The sequence below is a fragment of the Uloborus diversus genome, chromosome 2 (genome assembly GCF_026930045.1).
Source record: "Uloborus diversus isolate 005 chromosome 2, Udiv.v.3.1, whole genome shotgun sequence".
In the NCBI taxonomy this organism is placed as follows: Eukaryota; Metazoa; Arthropoda; class Arachnida; order Araneae; family Uloboridae; genus Uloborus; species Uloborus diversus.
Genome location: NC_072732.1, coordinates 158,792,288 through 158,819,568, shown reverse-complemented (window position 1 = coordinate 158,819,568; position 27,281 = coordinate 158,792,288). Strand labels below are relative to the sequence as shown.

Here is a 27,281-nt window from a genome sequence, read left to right as displayed (position 1 = left end):
ATTTATCTCATAACTACATTTTTTTTGTCCTATGTACTCTCAAATATGGCCAAAATCTGATATAAAGATGTTTTAATCTCAAAATGGATGCTGAAATTGAAAACGAGACATTTTTCATTTTAATAAAATTCATGGATGCCTACCTGGGGAGTGGGGGAGGGGCAGACTGCGCCACTAAAATTTTTAGGGGGGGGGGGGGTGTTTTGAGGGGTATTTTTCTAATTTAAGGGGTCTCTTGCTTTTGGTGGTGTCTCCATGTGTGATATTGAGGGGGATGCACCTCTATAAAATTGTTTCCAATTTATGTGGAAAAAAAATTTCAGAGTGCAAAGACCACTTTGGTGGAATCCTCCATTGCATGTTCATTTCTTCAAATGATATATTTATTGATTTCAAGACTTTTCTTATGATTAATTTTTAGGCTGCTATTGATGAAGGGATGGGTGGTCCCTATGCTCGAGAAAAAGAAATATGGATTGCTGAAGAAGTGGAAAACTACTTTAAACGTTATGGTATGTGTCAAATAAAATATTGCACCTAATCTTTTAAAATTGTTGTATCAAATCTGATTTTTTTTAATTTTATTTCTTTATGCAAAGTACATTACATAGTTTTTTTTAAGAAAGTAATGTATTGCAAAGTAAGGAACCAGATACTTTTTTAGGGTATAAACGCTGTCACCTCCACTTGGAGTAGTGTCAAATTCGACAGGCTTGGACCCATGCCGAATGAATCCAGATCGAGTTCGAGCAATGATGACATTGTGAACTACCAAATAGTGCTTTTTGTTTTTAGCGGCACATGCATTTTTAATGAAATCAAAAGTTCTAAAGCTCAGGTTCATGTGTTAACATAATTTTGTTGCCAATATTTATAGTTTTAGACACGTTTTACAGAAATTTAGGTTTTTGACAATTATGTCAGAAGGGACATGACGGTAGAAACCATCGTCATCAAATTGGATAAAACTATCAAATGTTAAACTCTTGCCAACCCTGAACCTGACTGTGAAAAATACTGAGCATTTAAAGTTATCTACAATAGTAACTCTTTTTTCTCACCGTAATGCAGATACAATTTTTTTACTTTTTAAACACAGCATTTAATAACTTGCCGGTAGTTGCCAGTGCTTTCAGTAGTGGCCACTTCCAAGGTTTATATTTAAAAAAATGGGATTCCAAAACTCCCAATGGATTCAAAAGTGCGTCAATCCATTGGGAAACCTGGAATCCTATTTTTTTCAAATATAAACCTTGAAGTGGCCACTACTGGTGCGTTTACCAAACTTCCTAATATATGAAAAAATTCAATATCAGGGTGGTGACAGATCAGGGAAATCAGGGAAAAGTCAGGGAACTTTATTAATCAGGGAAAAGTCGGGGAAATATCAGGGAATTTTGAAAAACTAACAAAAAAATCAGGAAAAATTGCTTTTATGAAGAAATTTTTTTTTTGCTTTGCAAAATTAAGTACCTTAATTCTCTACGCATTTTCCGCCAATTATCTGTTCAAAAAAAAAAGTTAAAATTAATTAGGTGCGATTATACACTGCTGCATATTTGTGCATCTTTTTTCCTCAACGTCAAAGTATTGCATCTTACTTATTAACCACAGGATGAACTTCCTAAAATTGCTTCTGTGTCTGTAAAGTTGTTTATTTTACCTAGCTTGAAGTTTGCTTTCACGCCTTTCAATACTGCTTAAAATAAACAACTCTACAGGCAAAGAGGAAACCGTCATTAATGCCTTAGCTCCTTTGCCTTTATTCCATTGTCTCGAAGTAATAAGCGAATTGTAATTAAGATTTCAAGAAGAAATCTTTGTTTTTTGAATTAATACTGATAAAAGCTTAAAAGTTATTACTTCTTCTCATTTTTTATGTAATTGCTGAAATTGAACTCTGAATTAAAAAAACTTTGTTTTTTGCCGTTATACTATTTGCTGTCACCGCAGCTTAGAAAGGTTTTCTTTTTTCAGGCTTAAATGATTCTTTTATTTTAAAACCAAGTTATATTCTTCGATATATTTTGAAATTAACCAATTGCTTTTTTTCCCCTTGCATTTTAAAGCTGTTTGTTACAAAAGCAACCTAAGATTTTTTTCAATATACACTGAAATCATTTGAAATAGAGTTAACTTGTGCACTTAAGTAAATATTTTTTTTTTTATTGTTAAAATGCTGTAATCATTCATTAAAACCTATGTTCTTGATTAGAGAAAAGCTCCCTATGAATGGATGTCAAAAGATTTCATCTGTTTTGCATAATTATGTCAATTAGTTATATAAGAATAACTACATTATTTCTATTATTTCACTTTTACTTGTTTTTCTTGCAACAATTATTATACTGTTTGAAAATTTAGTTCAAAATAATTTCAATTACTTTTTAGTTCTATCATAAATACACAGATGTTTTTAAGAGTGATTTTAATAGTTTCTTAAAATTCTTATGCTAAGTGGTTACTGGAAGTAAAGTATTTTTTAAAAATTTTGTATAACTTTCCAAATAGAAAAATTTAATATACTGTTTTGTAGGATTTTTTTTTTTTCAAAAAAATCGACTTGATATGTTTTTTTTTTAACATTTTATTAAAAAAACAGCATCTTTTATAAAATTATATATCTTTAGTTCAACAACTTTACATAACCTAAAACGTTTAAAATACTGTATTTTATACAAACATACAATGGATTTCAAGCAGAGCAAAGAAAGGAAACCGTTATCATTGGTAACGTAAATCAGGGAAATTTGATGAACCTAATCAGGGAAATCAGGGAACTTTTTTTCACAGTTTCTGTCGCCACCCTGAATATTTATATTTACGTGTGTGTTTGAAATTTGACATTTTTAATAACTTATTCATTAATGGCTCGAGAATAAATGTTTTTTACAGTTTTGCAAGTAAAAAAGTACTAAAAGCAAGGAAGTTCTAATTTCTATCGGAAAGGGGGGGGGGGTTTTGAGCCGCCACTTGCCTCCCATATGAGCACCCATATCATCATTGCTAAATGAATTAAAAACCAAGATATTATTCTCTTTCCAATTCTTCTTTCTGGTTTTCTTATGTTTTCTCCATATTAATGACTGTACATTAATTCATACACAAATGCATTTAGCTTCTATATGAACAAGTAACTAAAATTAAAAATTTTAAAAAAAACCCGACTGAGTCGCAACTGTAGAATCAAGAGGAAAAATTGAAAATCCTTTTAAAAGCCTTATACTATTAAAAATCAATTTCAAGTATTTTATTTGCTAACAAGTAGAAACTGGCAACAGTAAAAATTTTAAATCATTGCATTTAATTTTCTTGTTGGCCAACAATGAATTTGGTTATCAATGGCGTGAATAAGGGATTAGCCATTATTAAAATTTGCTTTAAAAAACATAATTCAAATTCTATGTAACATGGAAGTTCCAAACACATTCTATCAGACACGGGAAAAAAATTCTCTTGACAGGGTTTGTACTCAATTTCAGAAATAAAATGAAGGAGTTTTGAACGAGTAAAATGAGATTTTGAGGGAATACTTTTGGGCTATCCTTGAATGTTCTCACACTTCGGTTTCGACACATTTGACCCTCTTCCCCCTTTTTCACACTTCTCCTTGCTCCTTCCCTTGTCACAGCTCATATTTTTTCATAAACATTGTTCTAATAACTGTGTGATGTCACTTTTTGCCATCCTCTCTCTTCCCCTTGTCACAATTTCATGAGCCCATCTCCTCTTTAAGGCATGACATCACTTGTGGATGAATCTTTTTACAATGTTAAAATTGCAATTTACTAAACAATTGCTTTTTTAATACGACCACTTAATATAGCACATCTACTTAGGTATTTTTAAATATTTAAATATTAATCAGACAAAACTTTTGCTGCTAAGAGTGTGGTGGAGGAAAAAGCAATAAACATAAATCTTGAAAAAATAGCCAAGCACCATTTAAGCATGATTTACTACACTTATGAAATGTCTTTGTCATCCAATAATGTTTTCACGTTCAACTTTTATGACTTCTATAACCAATTTGTAAATCATATCTTTATGGGGAATATATCAAATTAGTACATCAAAATCACTCTTATACCTTCGCCCTTGTGACGAAGTCAAGTTGTTGATTGAAGTATTTTAAATTACTGTTATAGAAAACGATTATGGAGTCTAGATCTAAAAAAGGAGTTTTGAAGGAGTTGAAACCAAAATGAAGGAGTTTGAAGGGCCCTTCGAAAAAATTTCCGAAATGAAGGAATGGGAGGAGTTTTGAAGGAGTGTACAAATCCTGCTTGATTTTGGTATTAAATTTAAAAAAAAAGTAAATACATATTCACTGCAAAAATCGTGAAAAACCTTTTAGTGGTTTTAAATAAATATCTTCGTTAATTAATATCACATCCAAAGACACAACCTAGCTAAGACCACTCTCGATCAACCCTCCTTTCGAGCAAAATTAAAAAAAAAAAAAAGACACACAGATACATAGATACACAGACACATCAAACTTATAACCCCCTTTCTTCGTGTGTCCGGGTTTAATAAATAAATGAATAAATTGTAGAATGAAATTGAATGTGTGTTAGAGGAAAAGGAATCTTCTCTAGACATTGTTTAACTAAACTTTCTTATTATAGTTGAATCTATTGGTTAATACTAGCACAGAAGTTATGTTTCATTTTGAATTTATGGCATAATTTATTTGTATGTTCTAGATGATACAAAACCGGAAGACATTGTAGAATACCTTGGTACAATGATTGAAAATGAGTTTGAAACATATTTTGAAGATGGCAGCTTAGATCAGGTTTTCACATTAATTATGCATTTTGATAATAATATGTATTGCATATGCAGGACCAGGGTTCGCCAATATATATCAGTCAATATATATATCATGATATATATCACAATATATATATATCTGATATTTATTTTGAAAATATCATGATATTTTGATATTTTTGATATTTATTATTTCAACTATGGTATTTTCAATATAAAAAGTATAGTAATCATAATTATATTGTTTATTTATTATAAAAAATAACCAAAAGGTTATGAACTAGATTTTTATGATGTATAATACATCAGAAATATAATAAAGTAATATAATATTCCTTTTTTACTTGTAATATACCTAAAATGATTAGTAATGTAACAATTTTAATTCATATTAAAATTGCCTAGTTATAAATTTTAAACATATCTCAGAAAAAAAGAAAATGTCTTATGACTGTGTTCTGAATAATATTTCTGTAAAAGTAGCTAGCAGAAGAAAAATGAGTAAAACAGTTAATGCTAAATTAACTCCATTAAAATTGATATTAATGTAAAATGAAATATTAAATGTAAATCATGAAAGAAGCATTAATTTTGTCTACATATACAATTATACTACAAGAAAATAACGAGTGATTTAAGGATGCATGTACTATTTTGAAGACTTTAGTTTGTGCTAAATAAAAATATCAGATATATATCAAAATCAAATATTTTTGATATTTTCGAAAATATCATGATATTTTCAAACCCTGTGCATGACAAAAAATTACTTTCATAATGAACTGTAAGTGATCTTTTCATTTTTAAGGCTGTTTTTTAAATTTTATTAATGTTTTCCTCCTCTATTTTTATCATAGATTTCAGAAAATTTCTGTCGAGCCTATCGACTGTTTACAACAAATCCAAATGCCGAGATGTTTCAAGAAAGTAATAAAGCTGCGAGAACAAGAAATTCTCAAGAACGACATGAAACACGCAAGACTGTTGAGGTATGGCACTAAACAGTTTCTTAAATGGTTATGTGGTTACTATATACAGTAATCTCCCGATTTTCGGCAGTTGGATTATCTGCGGGTCCTTTCACATTTTTTTTTTTAAACTTATGATTCTGTTGTTTGCTTTTAGATTTTACACATATTTTTTACATTCAATGTTAGTAGATGCAATGTAGCAAGGTTTTTAGTTATGATTTAAATGAATGTGTGAGTGTCATCAATATTTTTACTTCCTTTTACAAAAAAGGAAGTATTGTATTCGCGAAAAAAAATTTTACTCAAAAATCGACCTTAATTTCCATTTTACTCAACCCCAATTGAATATTGAGTTTTTTTTTTTTTTTTTTGACTCCACCACACGTGGATAAGTGCCTAAGAATGTATAGACACGGGAAATATCCATAATGACAATTCCGGAGTTAATTACAACGAGTTTTCTCATGACATCTGTAAGTGCGTATGTATGTATGTATGTGCGTATGTCGCATAACTCAAGAACAGTAAGTCCTAGAAAGTTGAAATTTGGTACGTAGACTCCTAGTGGAATCTAGTTGTGCACCTCCCCTTTTGGTTGCATTCGTGTTCGTTTCTAAAGGGATCTTTTGCCCCTTTTTGGGGGGGAAATCATTGTTATTTTGGTATAAACTCAAGTGGTGTTATAATTTCGCGATATCTGGCCAGTCTTTTGGTCGCCAACTTGGTGACAAATTTGGCAATTTTTTAAAAAAAAATCTGTTTCAATTTGGCCACTGTTGGTGATATTTAGAGAGTAAACTATTGAATCACATTAAAATTGCCAGTAATGGGGGAAATGACATTAAATTGGAGTAAAAGGAAGTCATGTGATGCACACATCAGCTCGTTTATCTATTGCATACACCTATCATTTGGATTATCCGCTGTTTTCGCTTATCCGCAGTTACCGTGCCACCCTATTCCACGGATAATCTGGAGTTTACTGTTATTTTTAAAAAGAACTTACCTTGAAATATGGCCCAGAATTTATCATTAACGTGCAAATTTGAACGGGGGAAAAAACGAAAACGAAACAAAACTCTTTGGAGAGAATTTTACTCAATTTTTTTTGTTCTCATAACAATGATAAAACCATTTTCAATAAAAACCTGAGAAAAGCTATGTTTTAATTCCACACCCAGTTGCAAAATTTCTTCCAGCAGTCTGAAGCGCAAATTGAAAATCCCAAAAATAGTCTCTCAGATTAAGAACATTAGATTAATCGTAAAATCTAAATGAGCACCCTGAAATGCTTAAAAATGTGCTAAAAACTAGAAGCACAGTAGGACCTCTAATTAAGGGACACTAAGGGGACCAGACAACCTGTCCCTAAAATAGAAGTGTCCCTTCTTTGGAGGTAGGTGAATTTCTGCATACTATGTAATTTAACTCAGTATAATTTTATAAGAAATGTAAACTAATAGGATTTAAGATTAAGTATTGAAAATGCTTGATATATACTGAATAAAATTCAGAATTATTCAAACTGTCAAAAAAATAAATAAATAAAATAAAATTTTATCAAAAATTTTGTAGTAACCTAGTAACCAAATTTTGTTTCTGATTTTCATTGATTAGAGTTTTGAATTTATGTTTTACATGGATTAGTTTGATGTTATGTAATTTACAATACAAAAAAAAGTGTGATTACATTTCAAATTTTCTATACAAAGCATATCATGGGTGGCACATTATCTGTCCAGGCTGAGCATTAAGAAATTGATGATAGAGAAAAGTGTGAATGTAGGCCCCAGCAAGAATTTTAGAATACATCTTCGTTTACTTGCATGTTAATGTCAAGAAAAACTTTATTACTTAATGTTTCGACAAAAAAGGAACCTCAAGTTCCACAAAACTTTGATATTTCTAAAGCCATTTATGCATTTTTTTTGTAATTTTGCTCCGTGACTGTCCCTTAATTAGAAGTAAATACAGTGAAGCACCGTTTATACGTTTCTGTTTTATACGTTTTTATCAATTATACGTTTTAAAAATTGGTCCCTGCAAAGTCTAATACACATTGACCTATACCTTTTGTATGTTTTTTCGCTGGTACGCTTTTTTCGTGCAGTCCTTTTTAAAACGTATAACCGGTGCTTCACTGTACATGGTTGTCCCTATTCAAAGGGACTGGGACCAGAAAAAGTGTACCTTAAATAGAGGTGTTCTTTATTCAGAGGTGTCCTTTAAAGGAGGTACTACTGTATATATTATCTCTGGATTATATCCCAGAAAATATGGTACAAATCTTTGCTTGCTAAAATTTAAGATTTTTTTTTTAAAGTTTGAGGTGCCCTTCTCAATTAATAATATTCCCAAGTTGTAATAATCTTTAACACCTCATCCATATTTGTAATGCATTTCAGTTGTTAAATTTATTCATTTATTTCATTTTAACACAAACTGCCGAATGGCAACACCTCATTGTTAGAAAGTTAATGACGCACGAGATTGTGTTCAATAGATTTTTAATTTAGTTGAGCAACGACTTCTTGAGGTGTAACAGCATTATGTGTGATGTTTAATATATTGTGATTGATTTTCATTATATATTAGAGGATCTGACAGACATTGTTCTGTTCAAACTTTGTAAATAAAAAAGTTAAAATATTTCAATAAACTATCAAGAATTTGAACCTTTTTGTTGCAAAAAATATGTAAAAAGAAAATGTTTTTAAGATGCTTGGTGTCAGAATGTGTGTATTTATTACAACTTGATTTATCGAATGCCCACTGAGCAGCTGTTTTATTAACTATTTTTTCTTACGTACTTGAAAGATCTTCATAGATTGTATGGTTTGTTCCTTCAGACGTACTCAAAGGATAAAAGTCGTCCTCAGATATTAAGTGTAAAAAACTAACTACCCATCTAGAACAAACTGAAAATCCCACTGCAGCGTCCCCCATATGAAAAAGAATAAAACAATCAAAAAGATATTGTTTAAAAAAAATGATAAAAGTAAAAAATTATTAAATAAAAACTAAAAAACCCAACTGCGTAAAAACCAAAAAAAAAAAAAAAAACTAAAAAGAATAATGTATAAGACCAGTAGTTAATTATGTTATTAAGTGCTACTGAATAACTACACTGTTGAAATAGTTTTATAAAATTCAAAAGCAGAATAGAAGGATCAACAGTCGGAGCCCATTCCTTTCTAAATCAAGGGACCCCGTAAAATTATTCTTTTTAGTTTTTTTGGTTTTTATGCAGTCAGGTTTTTTTTTGTTTTTATTTAATAACTTTTTATTTTACACTTTTTAGTTAATTTTCATTGACTTAGTTATTATGATTATAAGACGGTACATTTCATAATCTTGTCATTTCATTGAGAGAGTTTGTGAGATTTATTAAGTAACTTGCAGTGGTCTAAACTACTGATAATTAGTCCGTCTAGGGACCTAACTTGGCTTAAAGCTACATGTGCTTGACCTTCAGCAAAAATGTGCAAACTTAAGTCAACTACAGCAAAGCTATGTAAAGTCTGTATAACTCATGATGACACAAAATCGGAAACGTCGTCCGTCAAATCTTTCTCCCAAAACTAAAAAAGTCTGTGAAGGAAGTACACATCACAAAACTCAGTCGATTGAATCAAGGCAAAGACAAATGCAACACGTTAGAGATGAAAATCGAATTAGTAGACTTTTTTTTTTGGTGCTTTTTGCACGGGTTTATTTTAATTAGGACTACAATCTGAGTGTCTTGCCTTCGTTACGCATAATATATTTTTTATTACAGTACAGAATACATATAAAGAACACGAAATAATTTACATCAGAAAGAGGGGAAAGTACATCCGGAGCGAAGGTGTCTTGACTCACCACCTCAAGTGGGAGAAGCAATCACTTAGACCACTCGGCCACTGAGACTCCAATTAGTAGACTTAGTAAACAAAAAATTCAGGCAGGGAAAACTACCTGCATTTGTTGCTCGCAGGTAGCGTGTGACACAGTGTGCGACACCCAGGGTGCGCCGATCCCAAACTGACAAAATGGCAACTGGTTTTTGAAATGGTACTTTTGATTACTGTCATGTGTTTAGTGAAATCCAAGGTTAAGACAAATTGATTGACGTAAGAATTACCAAAACTGGCCGAGGCGTTTAGCCTGTAGAATGCCATATAGAAACGGGCATACATACATGGACTGATAAACACATTACCCTTCTTTGCGTCGCGCATGCACAGTCGGGTAAAAACAGTTCCCTGAATTAGCGAAAATCCCTCCCCTCCTAATGAAAAATAAACACATTCTTCAACTAAGACTAAGCACTCTATAAAAACCAAAAACAATTCTTTGCAATTTAAAATTTTTCGACAAATAAACAAAAAAATACTATAAATTACATTAACAGTAGCTTTAAAATGTAAAAAAAAAAAATCATGTAACTCGATTGTTTATGGCTAAAGTCGCCAAGCCACCACGTTACTGTAATCCAGCCGATCATAAAGCGAAGCGAACTCCGACAGATTAGTGATCCGATCTTTTGAACGAAAACTTTTAAATCCGCTCTCTCGCTGAGCATTTGTCTCACTTGCTATCTTTCCTTGCGTACTGGGATGATGTTCACAGATTGTTTGATTTGTTCTTTCCACTAAAGATAAAAATCTTCTGCACTGATCTTTTGTGTACAGAGCTACCCTGTTGGACTAAAATAAAATTTGTTTCATCTTTCGATTCCACTCTCTTTCCGTTAATTATATACTGATTAGTTTGATAATCCTTAAAGTGTTCTTACCACTGGTGCGGAAACTCGGATGGATTTGAGCTGACAAACAAATGTACAGTACTTTCTGATCATTTGGTTTGGAAAACCTAAAGCACGGATCCGGCCACATGATTCAACTACAATGAAAGAAGACACGTTTAGCCAATTTCTTCCAGTACTTTAGTTTAAAATATATCACGGGACCTAAAATCGTTGTTTTCTAGAAATGAAGGCTTCACTCTCTCTCTCTACATTTTATCTATTCTCAATTGACATATCACAGTAGGAAATTTCATTACAAAAAGCAGAGCTGGCTTTCTTATTGTCCTTTGGGAACAGGTTAAATATTTATTTCAGTTCTCGATCAACAATAGGTTAAAATAAATATTAATCATTTGGGAGGTAAAATCATCCAATGTTTAAATTAAATAATTAACTAACGAAAACGTTTCTGGTTCGATCCATCACGCTTCAAAACCATGCTTGCCGCAACTTTATTACACACAAAAAATTTGATCAAAATTGGTCCAGTCGTTTAAAAGCCTTATGGCGACACACATCCACACAGAAGATTTTTATATACATTAAGATTGGAGTCAACTTTATATGCAAAATGAGGAAGTTGTTTTATACCTTCCCGACTTCCTCAAGTTTTTTTTCGTCCCCAATTAAGAAATCGTCTCTAGAGTTTCTCAAGAATCTGCAAATGAGGTCACAGCATCCTACCGTTTCTGCTACGGGGGCTCCGCAGTAAAATTAATGACTTATCACCTATCTCAGGTATATTCTCAGCCAAAGGTCTGACATCACTCTGAAAAAATATGAGACTAGTCATCGTAGATTTTTAGCTATCAGGTTTTAAAAAGCTTCTTATTCTGATAATTATGCAGCTTTTTATGTCAATTTTGAGGTTACTTTTCACGATTGTGTGTGATTTTTCTCAAAAATTATTTGTCTTCTCTTTTAAATGTTAATATATGTAAATGTCCTGCAGTTAACTTATTTAACTATTACTTGGATCCGCCTCCAGCTTAGTTACTTCCTATTCTAGGCTGATGAGTGCTAAAAAGCTTGAAACTGCAGTCCTCTGATAGAATAACTGAGCTGGCAGTGTATTTCATTTATCCGGTATATGTCTCATGAATTTTTATCAAAACCATGAAATTTCCTAGAAAAGGTATTTTGGAATTGGAATTTTGGAAGAAAGATTTTTTGGCTATATACCTATCAAGGTTTATCAGATCTTATGCTAGGGATAACTACTTTTGGATTTGAAACAACAAGTCTATTTTCAGTAAGTTACTGCCCTATAGCCAGTGCTAAGGCAGAAATACATGAAATACACCGCCAGCTCAGTCATTTCCAGCCGAGGACTGCAGTTTCGTGCTTATTAGCACTCATCAGCCCGGCATAAGATTAACTGAGCTGGAGGTGGAAAACCTCTTAAGGAAGCCAAGAGTGCCAAACAAACTGGTAGCTAATATATAATTAGCACTGACCAGACGAGTGACCGAAACAATGGTTCGGTTTATTTCAAACAAGTCTATTGTTTTAAAGATGACATAACAACCAACTTTTAAACGTTGGGCATAAAATTGTGTCTTTGTTTATTATTAGGCTTTGACATGCCAGGCTTTATTTTTTATGCATTTCAAAATCTGATTGCATCTGCTTCTGTTACACTAGATCATTTTCGTCCATTTATGCAGTTCAATCGCTTAAAGATTAACAGCTTTTGTTTTTTTAAACCCTCGTTATCTGGTATCTTAAACTGAAGACTAGTACTTGCATTCTTTTGCCACGCTCATTCGAAAATTTCAATCCAATAGCATCTGAGTTGGTTCAAGTGAGCACTATTCACAAAAACTTGCTCCGTTATTATTATGCTATATGATTCCTGAAGATTATAAGAAAACTTTTAAGGTAGTAGTGGATTTCAGAAATCAAGGAATTTATTTTCCTGCAAAAAATTGGGTTTAGTTACTTAAATACAGTGATTATTTTCAGTCTTTCTTAAAATGTTAGTGACCATGTTAGTCATTAGAGTTATGGAACACCTCAGCTTTATTATTTATGTGTTTCTAGAAAAAAAATTGCTTTGAAAAAAAAAATATTTCTTTGACAATGTTTAATTTTCAGCAAGAGTTCTCTGTGTCCTACTACAATGCCTTTATTTTTGTTAGAGTAAAATATATTAGTAAATAATAAAAATTAATATATATTTTCTCAAAATAATCTTTAAATTTTTATTTTATTTTATTTTATTTTAGTTTTTTTTTTTTGAAGCATATTGCATTTACTATAGAATGGAAGTCTAAAACATTTGTATTGCAGGTCTTTAATGAGTTGATTGCATGGTTTAAATGTTTAATTAAAAAATATGCACAGTAGAGTCTCGAAAATCCGAGGTAATTGGTGCTCTGAAATGGCTTGGGATTACTGAAAACTCGGATTATCCGGAAAATTCTTCCGGATAAATTTTTTACACTTTCCTGATGACATAAGGAGTAGCCCCTTTTACGTCCTTATGCAAAGAAAAGTAGTATTGTTGTCTTGAAAAATTATCACTAAAATTTCAACATAAATTTCTTTTTAATTACCACAAAACAAATTTGGACTTTTTCCCACGAAGTCTGTATGTACGTATTTAACGGGGCAAATTTGTAGGCAAGCAAATATATATTTTGATTGAATCTATTTCAATGAATTTTGCCATAACGTTTGTATAATGTGTGCTTGTGAGCATATGTATCTCACATACCACAAAGACAGCTAGTTGTAGTAAGGTTCTGTTTCGTCTTTCGTATTCATTACTTGTGAGTCGTCAAGTTTTGAACCTTCCTTTTGAAGGAAGGAATTCTAATCATCAGGAATTCTAATATTCCAAAAAGCATGTTTACACATTCTTTGCGGCAAATCTATGTTACTTTCACGCATCAAATCATCATCATTTTGTAATTCATATTGTGCTGTCAATGACTACAGGTAGAGGAAGGTCGTTTAGTATCGGACAGCAGGTAGTATCGGACAAGGGCTGCTTCTTAATTCCGCTGCCAGGGGCAGCACATACTGGGTCAACACAGTGTGCAGTATTGGGGAAGAAAGCCACAGACGCCATATTGGTTCAAATCAACCGTTCGTTCTGGTGTGCAAAGCTAGTTGTTTGTTTGTTGAGAGAATTGCAGTACGCAAACTTAACTTCTGGGGCATATATTTACATATAGAGTAAGTTATATTGTTTCATTGTTATACCTTTAGACTGATAATATATTAATCTAAGTATTATGAGCTATAAAAGTGTCTAGCTTAAGTAATAACCTAGTGGTGGTGAAACAACTGTAGCTTTACAGTCGGGTTGTATCGGACAAAGTTACTGGCGCCAAAATAAAATACAGACGGTGTTTTTCTTTGTCCAACAGGTTGAAATGGAAAAATCACGACATAAATGGGATGAAACAAATATGAAAGAAGCCATTGAAAAAGTTGAACTTGTTGGAAAAAGTTTTAAAATTTAGCAGAGGAGAAAAAAAGATTGAGAAAAGAGAAGCGCAAAAAAAAAAAAAAAAAAAAAAAGAGAAAGGGGGGAAAACCCAAACCAAAGAAACAAAAAATAGTTCAACCTAAAATGAAAAACAAAGAAAACACTCAAAGAAAGTTAAAGTATTATGATGAGCCACAGGAAAACGAAGAGCTGACTCACTGCATAACTTGTAATGAAACATTTGAAGAAGATTGGATCCAATGCCAAACGTGTAAGGCTTGGGCACATGAAAAATGTACTGAGCTACAACCGGACAGTCTTTACTACATATGTGATTTGTGTTCCAAAGTTTAAAATGAATTTGTTTCAGTTAGGCCTAAACCAACCACAGGCTACATTTTTCAACTTTTATAAAAAAAAGTATTACTTATTTTCATGTTTAGACTTGTATACTATTCTAAGTAACCAACTACTGCACACACATTAAAATGTTATTTCTGAACTATTTATTTTTATTTCAACATTTTAATGTTTTGTCCGATACAACCCTCCAAAATTTAAAATTGGCCGAAAATAGAGTTTGACGAAAATTTGTTTAAAAAATACGACTCCATGTTTTTTTAACCAAAGTTTAAAATTTATGTTAGTTAACTTAGTACAGCAAAATTTAGTGTAAAAACTAATTCTTTACAAAGAAAACGAAAAGTGTTATGATTGAGATGGCTTAGGTGTCCGATACTACCCGACCTTCCCCTATATTGTGCCACTTAAGGAGTGTTATTGACAGCAACCTCTCAATGCTTTTTTATTAATTACTGTATCTAGTTAAATAAGTGTAACACCAGGGAAAAAAATATTTTCAGATTTTTATGAAAATCATTTTTTTGCAACTAAAAAATATAAATGAAAATATCAAGTAAGCACCTCGAATTAAGCGGAACCTCAAACTTTCGAGACTCGTATTGCCGAGACTCTACTGTATATTTGAAAACATATTATTAGTCTCTAGAGTACCACAAGAAGTTTTCGTTTAAGTTTGAAATAAGTTCTTTACTAAAACTGAAAACAATGATTAAATAAAACTTGAACCAAAACAAATATAACATTATTAATTTATCATTTTTTTATTAGCTTCAATTTGTTACTTCATTAAAAGATCTAATATTTTGAGGCTCAAACATTTTACAAGTTTTTATCTCTATTTTTCACTTTAAAAACGTATAATTGGCATTACAGCTTCCACGTGACAGCAGGGACGTGCACAGGGGGGGGGGGGGAGAAGTTACACCTGTTTCTCTGGGCCCAAGCCTGAAGGGGGCCCAGTATTTTTAAAACTAGGTGTGACATTTTGGGGTAAGAGTCATTCCATGTCAAGTATTCCAAAATTTGGGAAATTTTTTCCCTCACCCTTTTGTATTTCTTTGAAATTTCGCTCATCGATTGTACACTTTGAGGTAATCAAAAGTCCAAATTTTTAGATTTTTATCTCTATTATTTTTTTATTTATGACACTTTGATTTTTCGAAAAACCCGCTTTTTTTCATGGATGCTTGAACATAAAATGGACGATAACTCAGCACCAAATATAGACAAAAAGATTTGGTAAAAAGCATTTTAAAGTACATTAGTTGCTGTTTAATGGGATATGCAACATGACTATTTTCAAAAAAATTTTAATTTTTAAAAAATGAAATTTAAGTTTTAAATTTAAATTTCTCAAAAAAGGTATAATGATTTTTTTTTTAAATTCTCAAAAGTTTTTGTGTGTTTTATCTTCATTTGTGCAAAGTTTCAAGTTGGGATCTCAATGGGATCATATTTTTATGAATTTTTAAATAAAATTTGACTTATGAAATAATGACATTTTTCAGATTCTAACTAGTTAAAAATGGGGTTCTCTCACTGGGGATGTTCTAGTAAGTAGTAATTGATCATAACTATGCTTGAAATGAGCTGACGTGAATTTGTAAATTGACAAGCACCCCCCCCCCCCCTCCCCGCACCACCACTTTTATTATTATTTTTTTTTCAAAACTATTTTCAAAATGTAAAAAACAAATAAATGAATAAAAAACCAAAATGAATAGTAAACTTATTAAAAGTTGGTAAATGTTCTTCTTTTAAGTAAGTAAAAGACCCCCCCCCCCCGCCGGGGTCACCACTTTTATTATTTTTTTCCAAAACTATTTTCAAAATGTAAAAAATAAATAAATAAATGAATAAAATAAAACAAAATGAATAGAAAACATATTTAAAGCTGGTAAATGTTCTTCTTTAAAGCAAGACAAAGTACATTACCCTCCCCCCCCCACACACACACTCACTCACACATACGATTAACACTATACTAGTATCCCCCTTCACCTGATGCTTTTTTTTTTCAGACCAAGTGTTTCTTTTTCAATCCGAACTTCACAAAGTGTACTTGATTATTTCACTATCTGATAAGGAAAGTTATGATTAATTTCGTTCCTTACCCCTGCACCAACTTTCAATTTTGGATGGAGGAAAGAAATAGTTTGCCCCAAGATCACAGCGGAGTGTTCCCCCCGTGTTGTTTCATTCTTTTTACACCAAACTAAAAATAAGTATTATGTCATATGTCTGTCCGCATAAAACTGTCTTTCTACAACATTTGGAGTGCAGCTGTTTTTTCTTTTCTTTAATGCTAGTTTCCTTTTAATTTAACTTGTAAACGAGAGCAATGCAGCGAGATCTATTTATACATATATTAAAAGCAGTTATAGATCAAACAAATTTTGCTAATTTGAGCGCAACCTTTCATGTTGTTATGTTTCATTCCAGATTGCCCCCCCCCCCTCTCCCTATCGTCCCACTTTCCGAAATAAAAAAAAGCTGCAAATGAGTGGTTCTCTTCAGTTTTTCTGACTTTTAGTTTTTATGACCCCCCCCCCCCCCATTTATAAGCTTTAGTCACTACTGATGTTTAGCAGCGTGCGTCCCAGTTTATTATGGTTATAACTCTTACGTGCCGGCTTTTTTTTAAATACAGTTTTGAAAAAAAAAGATAAAAAGTGGTTGTGTGGCGGAGGGGGGGGGGGGGGGGTACTAATCTACAAAGTCATGTCAGTTCATTTCAAGCATAGTCATGATCAATTACTACTTACTAGACCATCTCCAGTAAAAGAACCCCATATTTAACTAGTTAGAATCTGAAAAATGTCATTATTTCATAAGTCAAATTTTATTTAAAAATTCATAAAAATATGATCTCATTGAGATCCCAACTTGAAACTTTGCACAAATAAAGATAAAATACACACAAATTTTTGAGAATTTTTTAAAAAAAATTCATTATACCTTTTCTAAGAAATATAAATTTAAAATTTAAATTTTATTTTTTTTTAATTAAATTTTTTTTGAAATTAGTCATGTTGCATTAAACAGCAACTAATGTACTTTAAAATGCTTTTTACAAAATCTTTCTATCTATATTTGGTGCTGAGTTTTCGTCCATTTTATGTTCAAGCATCCGTGAAAAAAAACAGGTTTTTCGAAAAATCAAAGTGTCATAAATAAAAAAATAATAGAGATAAAAATCTAAAAATTTGGACTTGTGATTACCTCAAAGGGTACAATCGATGAGCCAAATTTCAAAGAAATACAAAAAGGTGAGTGAAAAAACTTTGGATCACTTGACATGGAATGACCCGTAAACGATATGGAGGGGTCATGGAAGGGTCATTTGTGACAGGCCCTAAAATTTCCATGCATGCCCCTGGATAGGTGAGCATGTTATAGTGTTTCATTAAATTCAAATGTTTAATAGTTCATTTAAACGTTATATCGATGCTCATTTATTTTATAAATGTATTACTATTAAGAAGCTTCCAAATGAACTAATTTATTTCCTCATATTGTCGTTGTATTCCCATAGTGTTGTACATGGGGTAATATTTCTCATCATGTGCAAAATATCACACATACATGTCTATCTATACATACATGTCTACATACTGATATTTTGATACTAAAATGTTCCTTGAATGAGACAAATCAATATTTTTTATTTATTACTGCTAAATTTTGCATTTTCATTTAGAACTTTCAATTTGCTGAAAAAAAGTGAACAAAAGATATTTTGTTTGTGAAGGTTTTCTTTCTAGTTTTTCCCGGGGGGGGGGGGAGGAGGGCCGTACAATCCTGCACAATAAACAGAATACAGGATCTCCTACCCTACATATTGATTGTCTCAAAAGTCACTTATATCTCTTTGTTTCCCACTGCCCCATTTATGAACAGGCTGTTAAGTTGATATCATTTTGAAGAATTAAAAACTTTTGAATAAATTGTAAAAATTAGGTATAAAAATTTAATACATCGAGATGATATTCGTTTTCTTTTTAGACTTTGCAGAATAAACTCTAATTCTTTTTCATTTTTCCCCCAATGCTTGCTATGCATTAAGTACTGAAAAGGCATAACTACTACATTTTTTACTTCCGTATTTTCCTGTATATAATCCACGGATTATCTGTTAAAAAAATGTAAAATTAATGAGATGCAGATTATATGCTGCTGCGGATTATCTGTGCATTTTTTTCTCAACACCAACGCATTGAACCTCAATATTTCCAGTAGGATTCGCCATTAGAGATCGTTAACCCTGCCTGTATGTTACTTATTTTACATAGCTTGAATGTTCTTCTTACGCGATTCAGGCTACGTAAAATAAACAACATACAGTAAAAAACGAAGTCTTAAGATTATTAGGCCGTTTGCTCCTTTCTTGACTCTTTGTCTTCAAGTAATTAGCGAACTATAATGACAATTTTGAGAAGAAAACCTTATTTTTTGGATTATTTTGTTTTTTAATATTGAATATACCTCAAAAGTTATTACTTCTTCACGTTTTTAGTTTAGTTGCTAAAATTGCATATTACATCAAAACTTCTTTTTTTTTTTTTTTTGCATCGTATTATCCATGGATTATACGAAGGTTTTTTTTCCTTCAGGCCGATTTTAGGACCTGCGGATTATACACCGCCGTGGATAATTTACAGGAAAATATTTTTTTTTTTAACTTACTCAAACAAAGCTTGCCTCATTTATTTTATGTTTTCTAATTGTTACTTACAAATTCATTTGGAAGTGGTGAACACTCCTCGCCCTCTCCCTCTTTTAAAATCCACACTTGATGGTACAGCACTATAAATTTCAAATAAAATTCAATCAAAATTTTATTTCTTCTTAATATGTGCCAGACAATGTTTGATTCCTCCTTTTTCATTGAAGGCTGCGGGGAATTCTGTGGAAGAAAAAATGCACCAGTTATCCATGAATGACTCAGGAACAGACATGAAACTTGTTGCAGAGAACAGTTTTGAAAATTCTGATACCGAAAATGTTTTAAATGGGGACATTAAAAATGATGGCTGGACAATTATAGGAAAGAAAGGGAAAAGAACTAAATAGAAAAAAATCACCTGAAGTCATAAACTCATTGTAAGTTCTGTTTGACGCATTTGTGTACATTAAAATTGAAGTATAAATAAAAGATGTTTTAAAACTTTTTTTTTTGGACTTTATTATTGTAATGCCACTTCTCTACCAATAAATTGTACGAATGTTTTTTTTTTCTTTTTTTAATTATTCCTTTGCTTATAAAACGTGAAATAATTTTTATTGCTTATTTAAACATACACAGATAGCCTACATGAGCTTTCAAGTTCTATTGATGAACTCTTGCACCAAACAAACGTAAAACATTGCAATGTTCTTATAAACTAAAATCCGATAGGAGGTTGCCGCGACACCCCAAAATATCCTTATTGGACAAAACTTGGCAGATGATCTGGTAAATTTGGAGACATCTTGCAATTTTGATCAAAAACCTTCTGCTTTCTCAGTTTGCTGCTGGTTCTCTAAATGCATGGGTGGTTTAATTTTTATTGGAAAATGACAGCTGGAGCATAATTTCCATGCGACAAAAATTTCAGAACAATTTGTCTCTATTTCTTGAGAAATCGGTAAAAATGAATTCTGAAAGTGTCCCAACAGTTTTGGTGATAGTGGCGTAGGTGCAGTAAAATTGATGAGCAAAACAGCCACTTAATGCACCACCTGGTGATAAAACTTGGAGATAGCGTTCATATATCAGGATCGGTACAACATACAGGAAAAAGTAAACTACAAAGTTGTTCAGCATCATTAAATTAAGAAAAAAAAATCAAACTTCTTCTGCCCCGTGACTCTGTGTGTGATGCATTCTTTCAACATGCAGGGGCCATCCTACGCAATCCCCATATCCAAAGACATATAGCTGGAACAGCGCCGAATCTAGCAGTTTTTGCGGCCCCGGACTGCTATGTACCGCAACTCACCAGGGTAAACAAAGTAAAAATGATGAAAGCCCCTCCCCTTGCACCCCCTAAAATGGTTTATGATTGAAAGCAGTTGCTTTGTTGTTGTCTTCACCTACATTCACCAATTTATCGGTCCCAAGTACTGCTCACAGCTTCATACACTGCCCCAACATTGGCACAAACAGAAAATATTTTTTGGGGGGCTCACTTGAAATTTCCTGTACTTAGGGTGGTCCGGGGGTTATCCTCTCCCCCGGAGAAAATTTTGAAATTGTAGTCCTAAGAAAGCAGTTTTAGACGGTTTACGGCGGTTTAGACAGTGGAAAGGTTCAGGGGGGGGCCTTCTGAGGAAATTTTAAGAAACCTAAGTCTTAAAAAAGGGATTATAACTGATATGTGATGACGTTAGAGTAAGAGATGGAACTTTGATGCTGTCTTAGATTTTTTTTTTTTTGAAAATAGAGTGAAATCAATCATTTATCCTCCCAATTTTTGACATTGAGTTTCAAAACACAATGAGACAAACTTTGATGATTACGGGAAAGGGGGGCTCTTTGGTTCTCCCCCCCAAAAACTTTTTGAAATAGAAGTCCCAAAAAGCGAAGTTTTAAAACAATATTCAGGGACTAAGGTGACGGTTTAAAGGTCACACCTGAATTTTTTTTTTTTTTTTTGAAATTATGGTTTTTTTATTTTCAGATTTCATATGGGAGCATCTCACTCTATTAAAAGAGGACTACATGCTAAGCATCTCAACAAATTGTCATTTTTAAAAATACATTTTTTGACGATTTGGATGATATTAGAAGGGTTTGAGGCACGAGGCCTTTGTCCAGAAGTTTTCCGAAATAGAAGTCTTAAAATCACGACTGTACACCATGTTTGGTAACGTTAGGGGTTCTGCAATTTTTCAAAATTGTAACCCTAAAAAAGCAGTCTTAAACGATTTTCCATGTTGTTAGAAAGCGGGGTATTTAGAGTTCTTGTTCTTTCCCTGGAAATGTAGCAAAATTTTTTGGTGTTTTCCCATTTGGTTCAAAAATTTCTCCACGGGGGGCTCTGCCCAACTGACCGGAAGCACGATTGACCAATCGGGTGTTTTCCAACTCTACGTAGGGTTTGAAGCGAGGGGCTTAGGTGCTCGGACATTCAAGGCTGTTTTCAAGAGTAAATTTCTAAGCTTAAAAATCTGGCGCCTTAGCTTGGCGCAAATTTTTATCACCATTCGGTGTTCAGAGCGTGGGTTGCCATTGAAAAGTTCAAAGTGGTAGAGAAGAGAGCAAATGGGCTAAAACCATTCGGGATTCGAGGGTGGGGGTGGGGGGTTCTTTTGAAAAGTTCCACGTGGTGAAACTGGTTGCACCACGTGCCTATGCAAAATGGGAAAGTTCATTGAGAGCAATCGTCAGGGTAGAAGGCAGGAAAGAGGAAATAACATTCGGCTCAGGCATCCACTTCCAGGGAAAACCGGCGTCTCCAATTAATTTAAAAAACACCCTAGTAGTAAAATATTAATTAATTCTAAGGAAAATAATAAACATTTATAGTTTATTTTCAACTGAAAAATTAAGTATAATGACTTTATTAATTATTTGTTCAAGCTAAAAAATCAAATGCTAATTTAAATAATAATCTACTTTATTAAAACTGATTAATAATATTAATTTTTTAAAATAGCTAATTTTAGCGTTTATTGAATGATTGATCAGGAACTTGGAAGCTATTTTCTCTAAATTTTTCTGAATAACAGTTGTAATAACTGATAATTAGTATTTTGCACATAATCAGTTGTGCATTTAAGCAAAATTCAGCGGTGGAGGAGGGAGGGTCGTATTTGACGACTTTGCCAACTAATATATTTTCATCTCGAAAACCGCGTTTCTCATCTCATATGCTTCTAAGTTCCAAATAAAGTTCAGTATTAATAGCCGATCAGATCAAAATAGTATTCACTTTTGAATGGAATAGAGAATACTTGTGCGTTTAGAGATGGACACCCCTGCAAAAGTCTCATTTACGTTTGTCTTTTTTTAAAAATTCAGAAAAGAAAAAAATGATCTTAAAAAAAAATGTATTATACTTTTTGTAGAAGTGCAGACAGAAGTTTACAACTCGTATTAATTTATAAACACAAGCGTTTAGTAAGCCGCACTTACATTGTATGAACCTCAATAATTTTATTTATATTTTAGCACAAGAACAAAAATTGGTGGAGTGAATGGGTTCAAATGCCATTTTTTTTTCAAGCATATAGTAACTTTTTCAAACAACACACTCTCTCCCACACATCAAAGCAGCTTCAGCTTCCACTTTCGGAGAGGTCATTAGTAGCATATAATAGACAAAATAAAAATGAAAAAAATCAGGAGAATTGCGTTACATTAAATGACTAACTATGGGCATGGTTTAGGGGTTTTTTTTTAACTTAGATTGTTTTTGAACTGTGATGCTACAGTTCTGGTTCTTGGTAAAAATTAATTCTCATGGTGTTAGAACTTTGCACTCTAACAGCTGTGAAATTTTCATTAATTTTCAACAACAATTCGTACATTTTTCTGACATAAATTGAAATGTACTGGTTTGACCAGTTATGGTCACTCTAGCTTAGTATTGGTTGAGGCATACACAGAAAATTTTGGGTCCGTCGCACATGACTTTTACGGTCGCCCTTCCATATTGTTAACTCCTATGGTGCTAAATATATTTCACCCCCGCCCTGCGCACGCCCCTGAGTTATGGGTTAGGGCCATACTAAAAACTAAAACTGATCATGATCGCTGAGTTCAATTATTTTCAGGAAATACACAAAAAAGTATGTTAAAATTTATTTTTTTAGTAACATCATCAAATTTCAAGTAACCAATTCCAGCGTATTTAAATTGAAGATTGGATAAATAACTCCCATTTTTATTAAGCACTTTTATTACTTGGCCTTGTTATCATGAAAAAATCTGAGGCCTGCTTTCGCGTATATCTCAGCAATTAAACCACTTACGGATTTCGGGATTTCTTTTAATGATTTGCTTAATTTAAAGGTACAGCTTAACGCTGAAAAATTAAAATTCAAAAATAAAATTATTTTTTCGGTTACGATGGAAACAGCAAATTTCATGCACTTTCCCCATTAAATATTTGAATATAAAACCCATTCTTACAAATTTTGTTGCCTTGCAACAGTATTGTTAATAGTAATCATAATGACTATTTTGAATCAAGGCTTCACTGGAGCAAGAATGAAATTTATTCACTGTCGTTGCTTTTTTAGAGTTTTTATCCTCATCCATGCCAATAATCGACAACAGGGCTAAGTAAAGAGACATATTAGGTTCTTTATCACAAAACGTATGTTATGAACCATTCTTTTGCTTATATCTCAGCAACTAGACCACTTCGAGACTTCGGAATTTCACTAAGTGATTTGTTCAACCTTAAGGTATAACTTAACGCTAAATAAAAATTTTATTTAAAAACGAAAATCTTCAAAATAACGGATTTTTTTTAAAAAAAAATACTAAGTACTTCACATGATGCACTCAAAAGGACAAAAAAACTTTTTTGGTTCAGAAAGGCAATTATATAAGAAAGGACAAAGTATTCCTGTAGTTTTCAATTATTCCAAGAAAAATACTTTACTAACGAAGAAAAGCGCACTCAAGTCATGTCCAATCAAACTTTCCCATTAAGAAAAATATGCATGTTTCAACCCTCAAATTTATGATTGAAAGCTAGAAAATGATAAAACATTCTCTACATGACTTGAGCCGTACTTCTCTTCGTTTGTGCAGCCTTTTTCTTAGAATAATGGAAAACTACACGGATACTTAAATTGTCTTTTCTGACCCGGAAAAGTTATTTTGTCCTTTTGAGTGCATTATGAAAAGTGCTTACTTAGTATTTAAAAAAAATCTGTTACTAATCGCATTTTTCAAAAGCGATTTTTGACAAATCGCTTTCAAAAGGTTCGCTTGAACCAGGGCTGCGGAGTCGGAGGGAAAATGGCAGACTCCGACTCCTAGATTTTTTTAAATCTATTTATTTATTATTATTTTTTTTCAATCCACTCCCTCTAATGGGAAGGGGGAAAACCTCAAAACTTAGATTGAAATACTAATTCCTTTTTATGAAAATTTAGTGTTGTATTTCATTGCTAACCTAAGATGTAGGGGTGCAACATCGATGTTGATGTTTTGGAAACATCGATTTTGGAAACATCGATGTTTTTGTTAAAACATTTTTTTTTAACATCGATGTTTTACTTTCGATGTTTTCGGAACATCGATGTTTTGGTTTCGAAGTTTTTTCGATGTTGATGTTTTTGTATTATAATTAAAAATTATTGTAAAATTTGCTCCAATTTTCTCGCTAGGTAATTAAGTTTAGGTATGGAATTGCTACAAAAATTTCATTTATTTGCGCACATTTAAAAATATCGATTTTTCTGTGTAAAGGATGATTTTTGGGATGATCACTACAAGATGGTAAAAGATAACTGGAGGGTGAAGAAGAGGTCAAAGCTACTGGAAGAACTCGACACTGGTAGTCTGTTGCCAGAACTTGCAATCGATTCTATGACTACAATTCTTAAACTAAAGGAGAATCCTATATATTACTACGGTGAATATTATAACTGTACAAATTCAGAACTGTTAAAAGTTGTGTCGAAGTATTTGATAGTGATGGCGACTTCTGTTTTTTCTCTGCCTGGTGAAATAGTCAGCGAAAAGAGAAATGCGCTTAACCAACAAATATTGGGGGTTACTTATCGTCTACCCAGGAGCGGATACAGACTAACATTTGAGGGGGGCTCATGCTAAAGAGTAACCTTCACCCCTCTTCCATGAATAAACTTATGGTTTTTGGTAAGAAAAATTTCTGAAACTGCTTAGGTGTTTAAAAAATACCACATCGGTCAGGGATATGGCACCGAATAGGACAAAATCCTCACGAATAAATTTTATAAACAATTAAAAAAAGTAATGTTTCAAGTATTTACTTTTAAAAGCAATTCAAAAACTGAAACAAAAACTGAAATCATTTACATTTTATTCATAAAGTGTTTGAATACAATGCGAGCAGATAATACTGTCAACGTTTTGGGGGGGGGGGGTCATGACCCCTATGACCCTCTTTTTGTATCCGCCATTGCCTAGGTGGGCACCCCTGCGAGAAGCTATGTATAATGAGGTCTAACATGACACTCAAAGTTTACATTTCTTGCACGATAATAAATCCTAAACACTGATTTAAACTAATAAACTATTTACAGCACATTTAAAAATAAACTCAGTACGACTAAAAACTGAACTGTCTAAAAATTACAAAAGAAAGAAATTCTAATCTATTGAGACTTTACAGAAAAAAAATATATTTACGGACTCAAATGTTTTATCGATTGAAACGATGCCTGAAGCTTTGGATATGGTTTTACAAAAACTATCGTTGATTAAATTTGTTGCTTATAAAAAGCAAACGGGCGTCAAACACGTCTTTATTACTTTTCATTATACTGGCTCCTTAACTCAGCGCCGCAGACTAAATGTCTCAAGAAAAGCTATCTTTACTGTCTACATATTTTAAATACATACGCCATAAATAGAAAAGTGACAGCTAATACCTCTCTCCCCCCCCCCCAAAAAAAATCGAGAACTATTTACTGTTTCTTATTATGGTTTCGGTCCTGCTTTTTTTTTTTCAAGCAGTCATTTTCACTACTCAAATGCAATGAACCTTGAAACAGATTACAAAGTATTGCCGCAGATTTTGATGAGAGGAGGGGGTCATGACCCCCATGATCTCCCCCTCCTCCTTGTATACACTTCTTACGATTTCGATCAAGTTTTTTATTTTTTCGAGCAAACATTCAAATACTGTTGCGGGTTGGGGGGGGGGGCTTGACCCCCTCACTTGTATCCGCCACTGCGTCTACCCTCAACAAGCCGTCCCTCAATTACTCACAATTTGTGTTTAATTATATTGCACTAACAGTTCAAAACATATATGTCAGAATTAATTTTGTACTTTTAATACAATTTGCACAATTCTTTCTCATCATACAACTGACTGTAAGTGCTATGATATATTTTTTCACAGATTTAACTAGTTTGTATTAATTGTTGCATGTCTTATTATCATTTTTTGTCTTATTATAGTACCAAGATGTTGCGAAATTATTCCTATTAAATTATATTTATGATTTGCAGTTCTGTAGTTTCAATATATTCGTGGGGTTCGTATTCTTTTTTATTGTTTAAATTAGACGCAATGCCAAAAGAATTCCCTGATCCATTAAGAAACATTTGTTAGAGATTATCATCTATGTAAGTTTGTAGTGTAGTATATTAAAAAATGTATGTTAAATATCGACAAAAAGATCGATGTTTTAAAACATCGATGTTTTTTGGTCGATGTATCAATACCATCGATGTTTTAATTTTCAACATCGGATGTTTTGAAACATCGATGTTTTGCCATCGATGTCGCACCACTACAAGATGCATACAACGTTAGAAACTAAACTTGAATGTCAAGTTTTCCAATGGTTCGGATTTTATAAGTAAGAATACTTTAAAATCCCATGCTTTAAAATAATTGAAAAGAATTAATTTGCTGTGTCATAATATATATTTGTGTCATAAATAATCCTGCATTTATCTTACTCACAAATACAAACCCCAGTTGCTTAAAATATCATTACAAATTAGAATTTATTGAGGTGATTTGCTGCTACTCATCGGTAACTTATAAGCAATTCTATCGATAAAATTGTGAAACAAAGTTTGAAACATAGTCAAATGCTTTCAATTTTTGTTATTAAGTTGAAATTAAACTTTGATTACAAAGACTAATTCTTAATAGGTTGTGTTTTTAATCAATATTTAATATTTCATAAGGTGTAAAAATTAGAAATTAAAATGCTACAAAATTTAAAATGCAAGTGCTTTTCTTTTTACATTACATCCATGATTTTATGTAAAAAA

The 27,281-nt window shown here is 32.3% G+C and overlaps 1 protein-coding gene across 1 annotated transcript in view; it reads left to right on the top strand.

Annotated features, from left to right (window-relative positions):
• LOC129217459 (pre-rRNA-processing protein TSR2 homolog) overlaps positions 1-19,505 on the top strand; it is a 39,842-nt gene extending 20,337 nt beyond the window's left edge. The window contains exons 2-5 of the mRNA XM_054851760.1: positions 422-512; positions 4,710-4,801; positions 5,637-5,768; positions 19,235-19,505. Of these exons, the coding sequence (XP_054707735.1) occupies positions 422-512; positions 4,710-4,801; positions 5,637-5,768; positions 19,235-19,414 (495 nt within the window). The 3' untranslated portion in view covers positions 19,415-19,505. The remainder of the gene's footprint in view (positions 1-421; positions 513-4,709; positions 4,802-5,636; positions 5,769-19,234) is intronic.
• The last annotated feature ends 7,776 nt before the right edge of the window (positions 19,506-27,281 follow it).